This window comes from Hyla sarda, chromosome 3 (assembly GCF_029499605.1).
Source record: "Hyla sarda isolate aHylSar1 chromosome 3, aHylSar1.hap1, whole genome shotgun sequence".
NCBI classification, from domain to species: Eukaryota; Metazoa; Chordata; class Amphibia; order Anura; family Hylidae; genus Hyla; species Hyla sarda.
Window position 1 is genome coordinate 192,459,954 of NC_079191.1, and position 20,351 is coordinate 192,480,304.

Here is a 20,351-nt window from a genome sequence, read left to right on the forward strand (position 1 = left end):
CAAGATGGTTCCAGCCAATCACAGCTCTCTGTGGGATATATGAATAGGTGTATATATACGGCAGTGCAGGGGACCACAGAAGAGCGGCCGCCCACATCTATACATACAGGAGGATCACAGCGAGTGTCAGGTGTGTCATTCGCTGTGATCTTTCCTTAACTGCAGGTACTACTGCTCCCAACATGGAGCACACTCTGCTCCATGCTGGGAGCTGTAGTACCTGCATTAATAGACAGATCGCAACAAGTGACAGAAGTTACACTCGCTGCAATCTGTCTATTAATGCAGCTCCATGTTGGGAGCAGTAGTACCTGCAGTTAAGGACAGATCACCCGACACCCGATGCGTTCGTCCTATCTATTGCAGAGATGCGGAGCAGCTCTATACAGTGCTCGGATCTCTGCACTATACTCCGGGGATTGGCTGCCACCATCCGGCCAATCCCCACTCTGGGTGGAAAATATGAATGAGTGATGTGAATTTCTGTTCACATCACTGGCCGGCCAGGAGTATAGTGCAGAGATGCGAGCGCTGTATAGAGCCACTCCGCATCTCTGCTATATTATGGACGATCGCATCGGATGTCAAGAGTGACAGCCGGGGCGATATGTCTATTAGTACAGGTACTACTACTCCTATCATGGAACAGTCTGTTCCATGCTAGTAGGAGTAGTACTACCTTAAAAATGTAAAAAATTTTGGAAAAAAAGTGAAACACACACACTTTATTAAAAATTAATTAAAATTTCGTTATAGAGAATAAAAATTTTGTTACATACATTTCTATCCCATCCCTACTGCATCCCTTAAATTTTTTTTTTTTTTTTCGTACGCAACAAATTTTGAAAAAAAAAAAAAAACGCCAAAGGGGCCAAAAATGCCAGAAAAAATGGCAGACGTAGGAAATTGCACTGGCATTTTTTCTGGAATAGCCTTAGGCTATGTTTCCACACAGGTTTTTTCTGGCATTTTGTGGACTACTGCCACTGCAGTTTTTGAGTGAAAGCCAAAAGTGGATTCAAAAGGAATGTGAAATATAAAGGAAGGACTTGTACTTCTCCTTCCTGCTGGATCCACTTCTGACTTTGTCTAAAAAAAATGCAGAGGCAATAAAAAAAGCCATAAAAACGTGTGTAGTAACCCAGCTTACAGCCAGTTTCATGATACCATAATATGTGGGTGCATGTGCAGCTGTATTACAGTCATAAATGACAGCCTAAACACGGGTCTGGATCCTATTGATTTTAGTTTGAGCCATATGATCCAGGTGTGGGTTGGGCTTGAAGGGGTACTCCCAAAATTTTTTCAAATCAACTGGTGCCAGAAAGTTAAACAGATTTGTTAATTACTTCTATTTACTTATCAGTTGCTGTATACTACAGATATACTACAGAGAAAATTGTGAAGTTATTTCCAGTCTGACAACAGTGCTCTCTGCTGACACCTCTGTCCGTGTCAGGAACTGTCCACAGTAGGAGAGGTTTGCTATGGGGATATGCTTCTAATCTGGACAGTTCTTGGCACAGACAGAGGTGTCAGCAGAGAGCACTGTTGTCAGACTGGAACGAACTATACAAATTTCTCTGTAGTATACAGCAGCTGATAAGTACTGGCAGGCTTTAGATTTTGAAATATAAATAATTTACAAATCTGTTTATCTTTCTGGCACCAGTTGATTTGAAAACATTTGTTTTCCACTTGTTTCCACCAGAGTTCCCCTTTAAAGCCAAAATACAAACACAGGAAAATGCCCATCACTTACCTGTTGTATGTTTTAGTAGCTCTAATCCATTCTGAATGGCCTGATCAACATTTTGTTTTCTCAGCAAAATGTCTTCCTGAAGAAGCTACCAGAAAAAAGAATAGTAAAATCTATTCAGCTTAGTTTACAGAACTTGTGGCATAAAAAAGAATATTTAAAACATTTTTTATAAACAAAACAAAATTAAAATTAACTGACAGTTGTGTCTACCAATGTAAGTGTAAATCACTTACTGTGTTACAAAAATCAAGTTCTAATAGCTCTTTGCCAAAACCTTATATTTGTATCATTATAAAAATGTAGGATATAGGATAACTCTTGCTAGAGTGGGCACAGCGTTGCAACATCTGAGCCACTAGTGACCTAGGACTTAGGCCTCTCATTACAACAATTTGTGTTACAAACACAGTAAAACGTGGTGAAAAATGTCTATAGGGTCTATTCATTATTGGCCGCACAATTTTGCCAGAATACAGTTTTTGAGAGTGGGGAAATTAGAAATTATGCAAAAAAATTTGTTTCATTTTTTAATGCCATTAATTAAAAATGAACATTTTAATCATATTGTACAGGTTCTTACATTTACACCAATAACAGATATGTTATTGGTGTAAATAGATATGATCCCTTCTTAAATAAATACCTTCTTAAATCATTTGTCAGTGCTGAGGAGTCAGAATTGTGGCGGTGGAGTCAGAATTGTGGAGGTGGAGTCAGAATTGTGGAGTTGGAGTCCGTTTTTTTGTGGTGAAAATCTGGCTCCAAGTTTTCAAATGAAAATATTTTATATTATTTAAGAATACAAGTGGATCCTTTTTCTTTTGTTTACTAGAGCATTTTGTAGGGGTTGGGTTAGAAGTTTAATTCCGCTACAGCTTTTAAAAAATGTTTAAATGGCAATCACTACATGATAAAAAAAAATGTTTAATATGTTTTTAGCCATCAAAATAACACAGGCCCTATGAAAAACTCTGATGAACTTTACTTACACAAGTGTGAAAGAGACTAACCTCTCCAAATTCTAATCTCTACAGTAAAATTAAATAAATATGATGAATAAGATTATGCCTATTTTATATTCTTGATATTCTTGATCCACCCCCTCCCCTTAAGCATCAGATGCAGCAAAACAATTATCAGCTAATATTCTGAATAATCCTCTTAATGCAGAAGCACCCAGGGCACAAAGTCCAGCAAATTATCCTTAAAGACTTCCAGTAGTGAATGTTTTTTTTTTTAAAGTCTAGAAATAACCAAGACAGGCAGAAATCCTCTCTTATTAAGTTGTCTTCAGAGGACTAATGAGGCGGTATAAAAACTGTATATCTAGGTTACGTTTTGTGAAAAAACATGAATGGAAAATACAGTAAATACTTGTCCCAGTAGATTCATGGATTAACAAAAAATGAATACATGTATATGAAGGGGGAACCAAAGGAAAAGAAACATAAAACAAACATAAAATACCAGCAGCTCAGTGTGTTGTCTGGTGAGTACATCTGTACTGTGATCCTGGACAGACAGTTTGCTCAGCTTGTCATGTACTTCAGTCAGCCAGTTCATGAGCTCAACTTCATCATCCCCAAATATCTGAGCATTGCAGTTTGCCTGATGCAGAAGTTCCCCCCTCCTGCTACTTCTCTCCTGGATCTCCATGAATCGGGATTGGCAAATATCTAATTTTTCCTGAACCATGTCCTTCTCTTCCCTGGCACTTAAGGCTTTTAAAGACTGGCCAATGCTCAGAGATTGGTGCAAGATGGTGTTATGAGCTGTAATGTCTTCTTGTAATGCCTAAATGAGGGGATGAAAATAAAATAAAATATATATAATAAACAAAGGAAAATGTGGCCAAAAGAAAGAATGGAAATGAGGAATGGAAAATTCAATCAGCAGGGATTGTTAGTTTAATCAGGAGGTGAGAAAAGAAAGAAGGAGCTTCATGTGCAGCTTGTCAGATCAAACACACAGCGCAGAGATTAACATTCTTTAGCTGTAGTCTGCAAGCGGAACCAGCAAAGTCTGTTAGTTCTAAAGATAGAGCAAGTGATTCTTGAAGTACCATTAAGACCAGATTAAGACCAGGTCGTATCACAATCTGAAGATAGATTTTTATTTGTAAAATGGAAATCATTCTTATATACACAGAAACACAAGTATTGGCTGATTGTATTTTACTGCACCCAAGTGACATGGAAGTAGCTACATTTTTTCTAATTGATCTGATGAATCATGGAAAGACGTGGGGCTTCTTGTCTCTAGCTCACCTACACTTTACTGAAGTACGGTATGTTGATCAAGCTCCTCCAAACTATCATTTGTTCCCATTATTGATAGAACATCTGAAGGGGACATCTGTCGTATCCACTTGTGTGTGGTCAACTACCCTATATTCTATTTGATTGTGTTAATGTAATGCCTGTTTTTGTATTATTCTGTTTTAGGTGTCTATTCAGACATTAGGCACTTTTCAGACCTTGTTTGTGTGTATTATCAGTTTAGGTGATATTCCCCTTGGATGGGGAATAGTTAATGCTCTCAGCCAATGACTGCTCGGGTGGGGATATTTAAACCCGAGCTTTCCTGAACTCTGTGCTGGTTATTTGTTCAATAATGCTACTATGATGTCTGTTTTATGATGCACCTTGCTTTTGTCTGTCTTAGTATTTATCTGAGTTTTAACCATGGTAATGCCTGTTTGATTTAGATTTTAGTCGGCTCAATTTTAAGGACTTCTGTCTGTTTTTAGGATTTGTATTTCCGTTCTGCTTTGCTTAGTTTGTGTTCACACTGTGAGAATCATGTCCTGTCTCTCCACATAGAGGAGTTTGGTTTTGAATTTATCCTGTCTTGTATCTTGAAATATATCCTCTTTTGTATCTTGAAAAATATCCTGTCTAGTATCCTGACAAGTGTTCCTCTACGTTGTAGAGTTTGGTTTTCTTGTATCGGTTTTTATGAAGTTCATGTTATCTTAGTCCAGTGTGAACAGTGTTCTATGATCCTGATCAGTTTTGTGTTTTACATTCAGTTCTTCTGTTCATCCCCTGCATTTCCTGGCTTCTGCTGTTTACTAATTTTTCACCTTGTCTAGTTCATTTATTCATATCTGCCATTCATCTGGATTCCGGTTTGTGAACTGTTTGTTAATCCATTATATGTTTGTTAATACACTATATTCTGCCCTGTTAGTATTTGTATCCTCTCTGGATTATCTGTTCTGGTTTTTGTATTCCTGTTCTGTTTCTGTCCTATGACCAACTGTTTAGGGCGGATAGGCAAGTAGACAGGGAGAGTGTTATTAGGGACAGCTTAGGGCTCACTCTCCCTGTCCCCCCCCAGTCGGTCATGACAGTTAAAGAGAATCTAAAAACAGATATATATATATATATATATAATTAATTAGGGCCTTGGGCATTGATAACAATAGGTTTGAGTGAACACCCACTAAACAACCCGCAAACTCACATACCCCATAATGACAAAATGAAAACAGATTATTACAAATCTTTGGTAATTTATGGGGGAAAAAAACGTGAATATTGACATAAGTATTTAGACCCTTTACTTGGAACTAAGTGGAAACCCATTTGGCAGCAATTGCAGCCTCCAGTATTCTTGGGTATGATGTCACAAAGTTTTCTGGATTTGATAATTTTTTTACATTTTTATCTACAGGTCCTCTCAAGCTCTGTCAGGTTAGATGGGAACCATTGGTGGAAACCATATTCAGGTCTCTCTAGAGATGTTCAACTGGGTTCTAATAAGGGCTCTGGCTAGGTCTTTCAAGGACATTCACATAGTTGTCCCTAAGCCACTCCTGTGTTGTCTTAGCTGTGTGCTTAGGGTGCATGGGAGGAATTTATCATTGTACGGGAACCAGATCTGGCTGGGGGGAGAGAAAACCGGGTGCTTCCGTATCCCAGCAAGACCCGGCCCGTATCTAATTAATTTAAGATCAACTGATTTATTAAATGAGCCAATTTAAAATTGTCGCAAATTTTTGTGTAATCTTAATCTAGCCTAGAATACACTTTACTTAGATCTTATTTTTTTTAGGAAGAACAATCACCTTTCTGATAAATTTGGGGGAAGTACACATGATGTAAGCACAACCAAACAACTTGAAAAATAACTTGATATAGGCTGGGTTCACACTACAATTTGACTATACAGAAACTGGACACTGCTGGGGGGAGCGAAAATCGGGCGCTCCCGTTTCCCAGCCGGACCCAGCCCGTATTTAATTAATTTCAATGAGCTGACCGGAGTCAAATGGTGACTCTGGTCGGCTCATTTTTGCCCTGTATCCGGTTTTCTGACCGGACCTAAAACCGTGGTATGGCGTCAAGCCTCCTCCCATACAATGGAATGGAGGGGGCCTGCATCGCCAGTCATCGGGCACGGAGCGGAATTCGCTCTGTGACCCGAATGGCAGGGGGTGCCGGCCCAGAGATCGCGACCCCCGCAATCTCCGAGCAGGCACCCCTGTCACATCTTATCCCCTATCCTTTGGATAGGGGATAACATGTGTGCGGCAGAGTATCCCTTTAAACTTTCTGAATGCACTGCATATAAGTAGACAATAATTTGGCTGATGTTTCTGCTGACAAATCTGACTTGTATGGGACAGCTGTGCTCCAATTTCTTCTTTTGGGGAAAACAAGTTGTACAGCATTAGATGAGATGGCTATTGCTGGAAGGGCATCTATTTAAACATCTCTGTGCAGTATTTGTAGCTCAATGTAATTTTAAAAAGTCAAATACTTGTCAGCAACTGCACCAGTGGTATGTGGTACTTCAAAAATCCACTGCATAAGTCAGTACAAGTTTTTATTAAGCTTAGTACAAATACATTTGTAGTCTTACCTTGTGCTGGGCAATCTGCTCAAGGAGTTTAGGTGTCTGTGTTCCTATAGGCTCAGAGTTGGTAAGCTTCTTCTCTGTGTTACTGAGCCAATCTGACAAAGGTTCCAATGTGTCGTGAAACTGTTTGGCAACAACCAATATACCCTCCAGCTGGCGATTTCTAAAACATGTAAATAGTATGTTTATAGTAACAGTGCAAAATTACTGTTTGGTGAGATTTACTAACCCAAAATGAATCAGGATTCTGGATCAGAGTGGACCACAAAATTGGCACATATCCCTTATACTACATTTATAATGTGTTTTAAACATTTCAGGAAAGGAGTCCTAAATGGCATGCATTATCTTTTTGGCTGAAAACCCTGTAAAAAAATAAGTGAAAGTGTCTTTGACAAATGTGACGCATATTCTGCCTGACTTGTCTACATTGATGCTGTCTACTTTAAATACATTATTAATAAATCTTTTTCTTGATGTTATGCTGGTTAATACTACATTTAAAAATGAAAGCTATCATACATGTAGGCTTGGTTAAAGAGGTACTCCACCCCTAGACATCTTATCCCCTATCCAAAGGATAAGGGATAAGATGTCTGATCACGGGATTCCCGCCGCTGTACCGCTGCGATCTCTCCTGCAGCACCCCATTTCTTAGCTGCATGGAGCGAGGATTGCTCTGTGGCTGATGATGGGCGATACAGGAGACGGAGTATCGTGACGTCACAGCTCCGCCACCTCATGATGCCAAGCACCGCCCCCTCAATGCAAGTCTAGGGGAGGGGGTGTGATGGCCATCATAGACTTGTGTTAAGGGGCGGGGTATGACATCAGGAGGAGACAGAGCCGTGATGTCACGATACTCCGTCCCCTGTATCACCCATCATCAGCCATGGAACAATCCTCGCTCCGTGCAGCTGAGAAACGGGGGTGCTGCAGGAGAGATGGCGGGGGTCCCCAGCAGTGGGACCCCTGCGAACAGACATCTTATCCCCTATCCTTTGGATAGGGGATAAGATGTCTAGGGGCGGAGTACCCCTTTAATGAAGGAAATGTAGGGTAGGTTAAAAATATGACTATTGCACTGTCATGTCCTAAGACATCAAGACATCTCTGTAAATCTGGTGCATTAGCTACCTCTAGACACCAACTTAAACATTTAAGGATGCTGGTATAATCATAAAAATATGTCACTGCAAAAATACTAGGCTGAAAAGGTATGACCAAAAATCTTCTAATCACACACCCTGAGCATAGAATTCATTGCCCATTATGAAAAACAAAGTTCCTGTCCATCTGACTATTAAGTAAAAAGTTCAACCAAAAAAAAAAAAAACTCCTATCTAACTTATTTCAGAGAGAAATCCCTTTAAAGACAGCGATTGGTTAGAATCAGAGGGGATGTTAACTGGGAGTCGTTGCTTTATTGATTAATGTTGACTGAGCCTGATCAGTATTGTATTCACTTGTCTGATGCATAAAGTGGTATGTTACCAGTATATGGTCCATCTATAGTAATATTAGTGAGTGTTAGTATTGTGATAATATTAGAATTCATATTGTGGCTTTAATAAAGTAACAGTATGGTGGTATTATTTACAAAAATGTGGTGGTAATATTTGACCATGGAGTGGAGGTATCTGGTTACTTTGTTATTCTTTGTTAATTGTATAACTAGTATTTATAGTCACACATTTTATCCAGATTACAGTGTTTTTAGTTTAAAGTAATTTATTTAGGATAGGACTTCAATGTGGTCTAGGGTGCCCTAGATCTTTTTCTGTTGTGGGAGATTACCTCTGCAGATGCAAATAACGGAAAACAGCAGTCAGAGTAAAGGACACAGAAGTATAGGTTAAAGCAGGGCTTCTCCTGTTTTTATTTTCGGAACAAAATAATAAGTACAGCATTTACACTAGCCCATAAAACATACAAAATAAATTCTACTTGTCAAAACATTAGCTAAACATAATATTCCCTAACTATACACCAGACCAAAAAACATACATCATGATGTGCTCCCTCACACCATATTTACTGTGTCATATAGACTGCCGACCCCAGGATTCCAACTCCTGCAGACTGTGTTAACCATTTTTGGAAGCCAAGTAATTAGCTGGTCCAGTACCTGGGCTGATTTAGGCAAAACTGAAACCTGGACTAACCAGGAAGGGAATGAGAGGCCCCACTACCAAACCTGCCTGTCATTCCATAAAAATACAGGCCCTTACCAAAAGTTTCTAAGCAGCTATGGTCTTCTATGGATTTCAAACTACCCCTGGATTTCTCATATGTCACTCAGCTTTCCTTGGATAAGATATGGGCTTTCTGAAACCTGGTACACGCGTACAACAGGTACTTTGGGGAAATGCTGTGATCCCTGACAACCATTACTGTCACTGTCTCACACAACATAAGTCACTCGCTGTGAAAAATATCTTCAAGCCGTAACACACACATTACTCTATGATGATCCGAACTTCACTTTTCTATAATATGCTAACATAGTTAGAATTCCTTTACCAAACCACAGGTTACTGACCTAAGCATAAACCGGTAATGGTGTGTGCTACATCTTAGCACAAATAGCATGGCTCTGTTGTAATTACATTGAATGAATCTGGTGACATCACTGGAGCAAAGAGAAAAACCAGAGCCGCAAGATGCAATTACTATGTTAAATAAACAGCCTGGGTGGGTTCAGAGTATTATTACAGCAGAAAAAAGCATGTATCGGCTTTACTTTTATGCCGCTCCATTGCTGCCCTTACGAACCCGTTTCCCTTTATAAAATGTTATCATTCTTCTGGCTCACAATAGAACAATATGAAGATTTCTTTTGTGTAAAAGTGCAGCAAAAGTTCATAAACTGTAAGGCACAGATATGAAAGTGGAATTACCGTGAATTATTTTCAAATTAGTTGGGCTTTACTAAATGTTCGGCAAGGATCGCCCTCAAAGATTTAATATAAGAAATATGTGCAGTGTTTGCATCTATGTCAGTCAATGCTGGGTCACAAAGTTATTTCAAGGAGAGAGCAAAACTTTCCATGTATCTCAGTTTTCCAGGGACAGATATGATCATTTATACTCTACAATATCTGTAAGGCTGATTTCACAATGCGTCTTACAGTGTCCGTCAGAGGTACACATTGGGGACTCGCCCACTTATACCTATGACAGATGCCACTTGTTAAAAAAGGTATACTGTATGGTATACATTTTATTACTGGATCCAGCTCAATGAAATAGCACAGAAGACTGTACAATTCCATCCAGCAAACTCTGATGTATACACTTAGCCAAATGGACAACTATCTCACGCTACATTTGCGATATAAGTCAGCAACCTATTTCAAAGAGATGCTGACGTACATCACAAATGTTTAGTAAAATCAGAATGTGAACGCAATGTTTTAGCATTAGAATAAAAATGCAGTATATACTCAAGTATAAGCCGAGTTTTTCAGCACGATTTTTTGTGCTGAAAACGCCCCCCTCGGCTTATACCCGAGTGAACTCTCTGCCTGTCAATCACTTCATCAGTGGTCTTCAACCTGCGGACCTCCAGATGTTGCAAAACTACAACTCCCAGCATGCCCGGACAGCCATTGGCTGTCCGGGCTTGCTGGGAGTTGTAGTTTTGCAACATCTGGAGGTCTGCAGGTTGAAGACCACTGATGAAGGGATTGACAGGCAGTGATGATGAAGGGGGGGGGATGATGACGAAGGCCGCAGTGGTCTTCAACCTGCGGACCTCCAGAGGTTTCAAAACTACAACTCCCAGCATGCCTGGACAGCCAATGACTGTCTGGGCATGCTGGGAGTTGTAGTTTTGCAACATCTGGAGGTCCACAGGTTGAAGACCACTGATGAAGGGATTGACAGGCGGTGATGATGAAGAGGGGGGGGGATGATGACGAAAGGCCGTAGTGGTCTTCAACCTGCGGACCTCCAGAGGTTTCAAAACTACAACTCCCAGCATGCCTGGACAACCAATGGCTGTCCGGGCATGCTGGGAGTTGTAGTTTTGCAACATCTGGAGGTCCGCAGGTTGAAGACCACTGATGAAGGGATTGACAGGGGGTGATGATGAAGTGGGGGATGATGACAGGGGTCTGGATGATGACGGGGGTCTGGATGATTACATGGGGGGATGATGTATTTCCCACCCAAGGCTTATACTCGAGTCAATAACTTCTGGGTTTTTGGGGTAAAATTAGGGGCCTCGGCTTATATTCGGGTCGGCTTATACTCGAGTATATACAGTAGGTCCTGGCTAGACACTTGGAGCAGACATCAGGGAAGGTTTACCAATGTACATTTGGTAAATTACTGATTTTTGAACCAAGAACTGAAAAATGTGACTCACTTACCAAATGTACATATTTTCCAACAGTTGGTATGGCATTGACTTATCACTTATCTATATTTTCCAACACTTGGTATGGCATTGACTTATCACCTCTTTTAAAACGATGTGCTGCAAGCTACACCACGGAAGATTTTTGCACAGTGTGCCAATATTACTAAATCTATCCCAATGTTTCCCAGGAGTTTCCCTAACACATCCAATAAAATAAACTTTGAATGGCCCAACTTTGAATGTTGGGTTTTGATTTAGTGGGGTTTTTCTGGTTGCTTTTTTAATGGTATTTACCTGGCAAATTTTGGCGCAGGTTCAGATTTTAAAGCATTGTGCCATATAAATGGTGTTTCCTGTCACTCCCCACAGAAACATGAATAATCGTGAAAAGAGGCAAAGTGAGTAATAAGAATACATTTCCCAAGCATTTCAAGCTTTCCTTCATACTCACTTTCCACAATAGGATGATCTCAGCCTTCAACAAGTAGCATTATAATATCTAGGTGCTGAGGGCAATGACTTTACCCATAAGATAACTAATGTTTTAAAAAAAAAAAAAAAAATTCACTCCAACAAAACCTACTTTTTCTTACACTAATTATTGATTACACGTTTAAAGGTTGTTTAAATTAAGAAATTATGCTAAAAAGAATATTTGTAATTTAAAAAAATAATAATAATATTTATTCATATGTGAATAACAAAAATTTTAACAAATTATTTAAAAAAAAATATGGCAACATTAAAGGGGTTATCCAGGAATAGAAAAACAGAGTGAATTTCTTAAAAAACAAACAAACACTCCCCGTCTGTCTCCAGGTTGGGTGCAGTTCTGCAGCTCAGTTCCTTTGAAGTGAATGGAGCAAAGTTGGAATACCACACCCAACCTGGAGACACACATGGAGGGGTTTTTAAAAGAAATAAGCTCTGTTTTTTCTATATCTGTAAGTAAGTGTGATCATTTCTGGCCATCTTTTTCTAGGTCAAAAAATATCACATCAAAATCAGTAAGTTAGTATATCTGTGGGGTCATGTCAAAGTTGTGCCCCTTTTGTAGGTTTTTTGAGAGGTTTGGTTGAGATTATATTTTTTTTTATTTTTTTGGTGTAATTTCCCAGTGCTATTGCACAACATGGGCCAAAATTTCTGCATGCAACATGACAAAAACAGGTCAGAAACCCATTAACCAGTGCCAATACGCCTGTGACACATTTTTACAATTGAAATATAAAAGTTTAATAGTTTTGAAATATTATCACCCAGAAGGCACTTCAAGGACTACAACAACTATTGCCACCTGTCACCTTGGTAGCCTTGAACAACTGAATGACAGAATAATAACACTTAACACAGGGGATGTGATAAAGTGCCCCTGTATCATTACAGATTTCTCTCTGTAATAGCATTATAAAACAGTAGGGGGATAGACCTCAACGCAATCGTCTTTAAGGTTTTAAAAATGTGATAGATGCTAGACATGTGATAGATAGGTAATAGGGAAACTTACTGACTTAATTACAGGATATTATTTAACTTCTAAACAGAAGCATTTTATGAGGGATGAAATATATGTCAGTGGAGAACTCCAATGGAAAGGTATCATTCTAATAAACAGGAATATTATTTTACAGGACCAATTTGCAGAATAAAGCCAATAAATAGACCTGTTATGGATAAAGGCATTTTTTTTCTTCTTAGTGATAGATATATCTGTCCTAAGACCCTTCACTGATAAGATGATTATCAGGATATGTTTGTTCCAGCCACATATAAACTAAAGCAGTTACAGGGCAGTATTAATAACTACAGCTATGGATAAGCATGGAGGAAGCAGACACCAGATGGGTTTAATCCACAGCCTAATCCTATAGGTCTGTTCAAAAAAATCTCTCTCAATGCTCATGTTTTATACTTGTATATCTACTTTAACATCACATTAAAATGACAATAGCAGGAGGAAGCATTTACATGTGCACACCAGAATAACACCATATGAGCTCTAAATAAGCCCTAGGTCCAACTACTAGACACAAGTTATTGCGTCTATTCATCTAAAACCTGTACACTCCTGCAAAAAGATCATTAGCTGAGGCAGTGTTTCCCAACCGAGGAATCATCACATACAAGTGTTAACTTGGCCCCCAGATCTCGATCCAGTCAAGCATCTGTGAGACGTGCTGGGGAAAAAGGGGCTCTGAGCCTGAGCTGGATTTTTTTTAACATCACTTAAAGCTAAGTTTTATGGACATATACATAATAGTCTATCCCAGACCCTATTGATATGAATAGGATAGTTTACTAGGTATGCTCTGTGACCTGTGTAAAGGTCATTCCACAGGGAAGGGGAGGCTGACCTATGAGTGTCAGCTATTTTGAATAGTGGTAGATCCAGTCTTGTCTATATTCTAGTGTCACCTTTCACTAAACAGATCTCTAAAGATGTTGTTCTGTACAGAACAGGACATTATTACATAATATAGATGGTAAATGGTAAAAAATGGTAAAATTATAAAAAAAAATGGTTAATGGTAAAAAATAGAAGGTAAAATAGTAAAAGATGGAAAATTAGAAAAAGCATCAACAAAAATATGTTTAATAAAAAACTTGATTCAAACAACAAGTCATTTTTGGATGACACATTTTCTATAAAGGGTCTGCTACTAACATCTCTTGGTATCAGATACCACAGGACACATTCAGAGGTCCAGTAGAGTTCAAGTCTGAATGAGAAGGAGCTGTTTATGCGACACTAAATGAACTTTTTAGGCAGGAGGTTTTATGACTGATCAGTGTATGTGTTTATATTTTGTGAAGCAGGGATGCAAGCACGATGTATCAATTTAATTTTAAAGGGTATGTCCAGGATTAGAAAAGGGGGTCTGCTGTTTTCTGGGAATAAGAATGGATGCTCCATAGGCTGTGTCTGCAATTACAGCACAATCTCATTCAAGAGAAAGGTTAAGAGTTATGTAATAACAGAAGTCAACAAGGGGCAATAGTAGCACTGTGTCTGTAAAAAAAAAAAAAATCACAATTCAGATTTCACCTTTAGATAATTTAGTGACAAGAATAATTGTCCTACCGTATTTCAGCTTTCTTCAGCAGCTCATCCCATCTACGTTCTAAGGCACTAAGTTGTCTTAACATTTTATCCTTATCCATATCATCAGCAGTACCAGCCATCTTTTCGCCCTCTCGCTTAATGACATCAATGGTAGGTTTACGATCATCTAGTAATCTTTGTAGTAGCTGATATAAGAAGAAAAAAAAAGGTGTAGACTATATTATACAAAGCTACAAACCTGAATGTACAGTGGTCCCTGTACAGACGATGGTAATCCGTTCCAAACGGACCATCGTTTGTTGAAACCATCGCATGAGGGATCCGTGCAATGTAAAGTATAGGACAGTGGTCTACAACCTGCGGACCTCCAGATGTTGCAAAACTACAACACCCAGCATGCCCGGACAGCCGTTGGCTGTCCAGGCATGCTGGGTGTTGTAGTTTTGCAACATCTGGAGGTCCGCAGGTTGTAGACCACTGTAAGAGGAAGTTGTACTCACCTGTCCCCGCCGCTCCGGACCGTCACCGCTGCCCGGGATGTCGCCGTCCATCGCTGTCGCCGCGTCCCCGAGGTGTACCCGACGCTCCGGCAAGGCCTCTGCTTCCCCGGCATCCTCGCTCTCCGTCGCCATCATCACTTCGCTACGCACGCCGCTCCTATTGGATGACGGGACGGCGTGCGCAGCGACGTGATGACGTCAATGGAGAGCGCCAATGATGCAGGGGATCCCGAAGAGGACGCGCCGGAGCCCCGAGGACAGGTAAGTGACATCACCGGAGCTCACGGGGCACCGTAAACAGCTATCCAGTGGCAGCTGAAGCAGTCTGCACTGCCGGATAGCCGTTTATGTGATGGCCGACATAAAAAAGCATTGTAAGTTGATGCTGCCTTCAACATGCGATGGCCTCTGAGAGGCCATCGCATGTTGAAATTATCGTATGTCGGGGCCATCGTAGGTCGAGGGGTCACTGTAATATACTGAAGAGAAATCTTTTCGCTTCAGTTAGAAACTGCTACATATAGTGCTTTGTTTTGATTCTACCAACCTTTCTAAGCCCAATAACATGAGATCACAATCAGCTCCACTCGCCTGTCAGTAACAAAAGTTAACCAAAACCATTCTGCAGGCAGGAAGGACTGGAGATTTTTAGGGCTGATGGAAAATGGACTGTGAGGGTCCGTTCACATGTCCTTCTTTTTGCTGCAGATTTGCTTCAGCAATGATTCAATGGGTAGCAAAATCGGCTACAGCAAAACTGCAGCATAAAATACGCATTTGTTAACTGACCCTTAGGTTGACCCATGCTTGTCACACGGACCAGTATCCTGCGCATATTTGATGCTCATGATTTGAAGCGGCAGATTTTATGCTGCAGAGTTTAACATAAACGAATCCAGGATACTATATGTGAGAATACAATCTAAGCAGTATTCAGCATCTTTACACTTCCAGCTGACACTAAATGGGCTGCTGAACAAAGGTAAGTGCTAGAACACACAATCTCATTACAAATTAGGAAACAGTGTAAATGTCTACAAAATAAGTTATGGTTTGGTAAAGAGAGCAACTACAAAGAATAGTTTTCTATTAAGTGATGGCATATCACCATTATTATGTAATCAGAGTTACATTGTTAGTACGGTTGAAGTAAGACACAAGCTATGATATTTCCTCAAGCTATGACATTTTTCAAGAAAATGAAGTATTTCTCACAGAAAAGGATAGCAGTAACACATGTTTGCTGTACACATGTTTATTCCCTTTGTGTGTATTGGAACTAAACCAAAAAAGGGAGGGGAAAAAAAGCAAATTGGACATAATGTCACACCAAACTCCAAAAATGGTCTGGACAAAATTATTGGCACCCTTTCAAAATCGTGGAAAAATAAGATTGTTTCAAGCATGTGATGCTCCTTTAAACTCACCTGGGTCAAGTAACAGGTGTGGGCAATATAAAAAGGAGAGAAGTTCACTTAGTCTTTGTATTGTGTGTCTGTGTGTGCCACACTAAGCATGGACAACAGAAAGAGGAGAAGAGAACTGTCTGAGGACTTGAGAACCAAAATTGTGGAAAAATATCAACAATCTCAAGGTTACAAATCCATCTCCATAGATCTAGATTTGCTTTTGTCCACAGTGCGCAACATTATCAAGAAGTTTGCAACCCATGGCACTATATCTAATCTCCCTGGGCGTGGACGGAGGCGAAAAATTTACGAAAGGTGTCAAGGCAGGATAGTCCAGATGGTGGATAACAGCCCCAAACAAGTTCCCAAGATATTCAAGCTGTCCTGCAGGCGCAGGAAGCATCAGTGTCAGCGTGAACTATCCATCAACATTTAAATGAAATGAAACGCTATGGCAGGAGACCCAGGAGGACCCCACTGCTGACACAGAGACATAAAAAGCAAGACTACATTTTGCCAAAATGAACTTGAGTAAGCCAAAATCCTTCTGGGAAAATGTCTTGTGGACAGATGAGACCAAGATAGAGCTTTTTGGTAAAGCACATCATTCTACTGTTTACCGAAAACGGAATGAGGCCTACAAAGAAAAGAACACAGTACCTACAGTGAAATATGGTGGAGGTTCAATGATGTTTTAGGGTTGTTTTGCTGCCTCTGGCACTGGGTGCCTTGAATATGTGCAAGGCATCATGAAATCTAAAGATTACCAATGGATTTTGGGTCACACTGTACAGCCCAGTGTCAGAAAGTTGGGTTTGGGTCCAAGATCTTAGGTCTTCCAGCAGGACAATGACCCCAAACATACATCAAAAAGCACCCAGAAATGGATGGCAACAAAGCGCTGGAGAGTTCTGAAGTGGCCAGCAATTAGTCCAGATCTAAATCCCATTGAATACCTGTAGAGAGATCTTAAAATTGCTGTTGGGAATAAGAGAGACCTGGAGCAGTTTGCAAAGGAAGAGTGGTCCAACATTCCAGTTGATGGTTATAGGAAGCAACTGATTTCAGTTATTTTTTCCAAAGGGTGTGCAACCAAATATTAAGGGTGCCGATAATTTTGTCCAGCCCTTTTTTAGAGTTTGGTGTGACATTATGTCCAATGAGCTTTTTTTCCTCCCTTTTTTGGATTAGTTCCAATACACACAAAGGGAATAAACATGTGTATGGCAAATCATGTGTTACTGCAATCCTTTTCTGTGAGAAATACTTCATTTTCTTGAAAAATTTCAGGAGTGCCAACATTTACAGCCATGACGGAATGTGACAGCAAGGTAACCTGTAATATGTAATATGCAACCTCCCACCATGATAATGCTATAAAATCAGAATCATGTTATAGAGTCGGTGGAGCTGAGCAGATATGGCATATATCTTTGTGGGAAAAGATTCAGTATAACTTGTCATTTAAATTGCTCTTTGTATGCTTACAGTGCTACTGATTGATAGGATCACCCACTGGACTTCTAAGAATAGAAAGATCAGACATTTCAAGTAATAAATAACAAGTTATACTGAATATTTATTGACAAAGATATATATTAATCTGCTTAGCTCCTACAGCTCTATAACATGATGCTGATAGATTAGATAGCATTATAATGGTGGCAGATTCCCCTTAAATATGTATACGTCACAGCGTCTCTCCTCTCATGACATGTGTGTTTAGTGGAAGCAGGGAATGAGAAGTGAAAATAGACTTAAAGGTGTGCTCCAGTGGAAAGCAAATGCTATTTTCAAATCAACTTGTGCCAGAAAGTTGTAGATTTGTAAATTACTTCTAATAAAATAAATCTTAATCATTCCAGTACTTATCAGCTGCTGTAGGCTGCGGAGGAAGTTGTGTAGTTTTTGCCAGTCTGACCCCAGTGCTCTCTGCTGACACCTCTGTCAGTGTCAGGAACTGTCCAGAGCAGGAAAGGTTTGCTATGGGGATTTGCTCCTACTCTGGACAGTTCCGGACATGGACAGAAGTGTCAGCAGAGAGCACTGTGGTCAGACTTGAAAGAATTACACAACTTTCTCTGTAGTATACAGCAGCTGATAAGTACTGGAAGGATTAAGACTTTTTTTTTATTAGAAGTAATTTACAAATCTGTTTAACTTTCTGGCACCATTTGATTTGAAAACATTTGTTCTCCGCACAAGTACCCCTTTAAACTGATGGTTACTGATGGAATTGTATTAAACACACTCTAACTCATTGTTTAAATAGTCTTGTAACACAAGAATTTAGCTCTTTATAAGTAAAGGAATACATAAAATGTGGCATTAAAATAATATGGGAAAATTAATAGAAGAATACAACAAACCTTTTGTTCCTGAATTTGAGCCTTCACCACTTTAAATTCTGCAGATGGTGATTTCTGGTTGGCCACAAGCTCTTCAGTGTCTGTGAGCCAGCTCATAATGGACTCCAGAGCATCCTGAAACCTGCCACTATGGAGAAGTGCTTCTTGAAGCTGAGTAGCACGCTGGGCAACCTACAAATACAAATCTTTACTTTAACCACATGTGAGACCTAAAGGCCTGTATAATCTTCACTGATATCAATGATATAAGATTTCAAAAAAGGGTATGTTTAATAAATGAAATGATTCATTGCTGTTTATAAAATGTATTCCTTTTTGTATTTTGCTCTGGAAAATTCTGAAGGTGTCACGCCAAATAGCAACGTGACAAGTTGGATATAACATCATAACATGCCACACTGAAAAAAGAGAATTAGATCTACCTAAAATGTGCTCAGACACGAGCGGGGTGCTAGGTGCATGTGAAGAATAGGAAGGCATAGCAATAAATCAGACACAATAAAACTCTATAAGGAGGCACCTTTTTGTTTAGAGTATTCCATCGTGTGTTTACTTCCTCCAGATCATGTTCCAAGCTCTGGGTGCTGGTGTTTTTAGCTGCACTTTGCACAAGTCCTTGACCTAACCAGTTCACCTCCTGTAAGCGGGCTTGAAGGGGTTCAATTTCTTCTTTTTGGAAAGTCTGCAGGATAAAAAGAAAATGTATTGAGATGCTGTAAGTGAATACAATCTTTTATAATGATGTTTAACAGATCAGAAGAATGGATCTGAGCTCAACAAACAGGACACAGTCTTACACATTCCCCTCTTCTTACAGGATGGAAATAAATCTTCCTATAGTTGGACAGAAGAGGTAACCACTCGGTGTAGGAAGAACAATTGGGATAAACCATGAGGCTCCAACATTGCAAGTATTGGAGTCTGAGCAACAACCTGGGCTCACTCATCATCCGACAAGGGACTGACATCCACCTCCCACTTCTCTTTAATAGTCAAAGGTTACGCCCGATGATAGGAGGTCAGTAGATCACTATATAAGTACATTACACTTGTACTATGGTCTATATCAGAGTATCTGCAGCTCATTTGCGCCAAATGAGCTGACAGATTCCTTTCAATAATTTTTGTACAGAAGTCTTCTTCACACAACGCACCACTTATTATAGCCATAATTCAGACATATAGCTGGTCACATATTAAATTGCACACATAAGCCGACATTTATCATTATCTTTAGACAGTTTTTTGTGTCTAGAAAAGGTGCAAAAAAGGTGCAAGCAGGGTTTATTTGCGCTTTTTTTGCCCCTTTTTGTTTACACATTTCTGCTGATTTTGAGCTGCAATCCACTGATTTTGAGTTGAAATCCACTGATTTTGGCAATACACATGATATGGAAGAGTTTTATGAACTGCACCTTTTTATGAAAAATGTCAAAAAAAGGTTCAAAGTAGGGATCGACCAATATCGATTTTTTAGGGCCGATACCGATAATCTGTGGAGGTTAGCCGATAGCCGATAACTTATACAGATATTCCGGTATAAGTTATCGGCTATTTATGCCCCCCCCCCCCCCCCCCGACAAAGCTGCAGATCATTGATTTAAAGCGAGCACTTTAAATCAATGAACTGCAGAGGCTTTTGCGGTGCCAGAGACCGCCGCCGCCATCTGCTTCTCTCCCTCTGCCTGTCCGGGGGTCCTCCTGAGTTCTATCACCCCCCACCACACCGCCACGACCGCATTGCCTGCCCCATCCCCGGTTTTATAATTACCTATTCCCGGAGCCCGGGGTCCACTCTACATCTTGCTCCAGTGGCGTCCTCCTGAGCTGTCACTGTGCGCTTACAGTGACGTCGGGTTGAGGACGTCACTCGTCATTGCGCACAGCGTAATGCAGGACGCAGCAGGAGCCAGAAGTGGCGGGGCGTTAGCGGTGCACTGGGTGGTGCGGCACGGTGCGGGGGGGGGGGGGGGGGTTGCGGGGCATTATCGGATTATGGGCAAGGTAATTGCCGA

At 40.1% G+C, this 20,351-nt stretch overlaps 1 protein-coding gene across 20 annotated transcripts in view; it reads right to left on the reverse strand.

Annotated features, from left to right (window-relative positions):
* Positions 1–20,351, reverse strand: part of DST (dystonin) — a 613,928-nt gene that overhangs the window by 87,192 nt on the left and 506,385 nt on the right. For 16 of the 20 annotated variants that reach the window (XM_056565774.1, XM_056565763.1, XM_056565758.1 and 13 more), the window contains 6 exons: positions 18,857–19,018; positions 18,337–18,507; positions 14,077–14,243; positions 6,632–6,791; positions 3,230–3,556; positions 1,763–1,847 (listed from right to left, as the gene is read on the reverse strand). In XM_056565774.1, coding sequence (XP_056421749.1) covers positions 1,763–1,847; positions 3,230–3,556; positions 6,632–6,791; positions 14,077–14,243; positions 18,337–18,507; positions 18,857–19,018 — 1,072 coding nt within the window. The remainder of the gene's footprint in view (positions 1–1,762; positions 1,848–3,229; positions 3,557–6,631; positions 6,792–14,076; positions 14,244–18,336; positions 18,508–18,856; positions 19,019–20,351) is intronic. The other 4 variants (XM_056565776.1, XM_056565768.1, XM_056565769.1 and 1 more) reach the window with 1 other exon arrangement.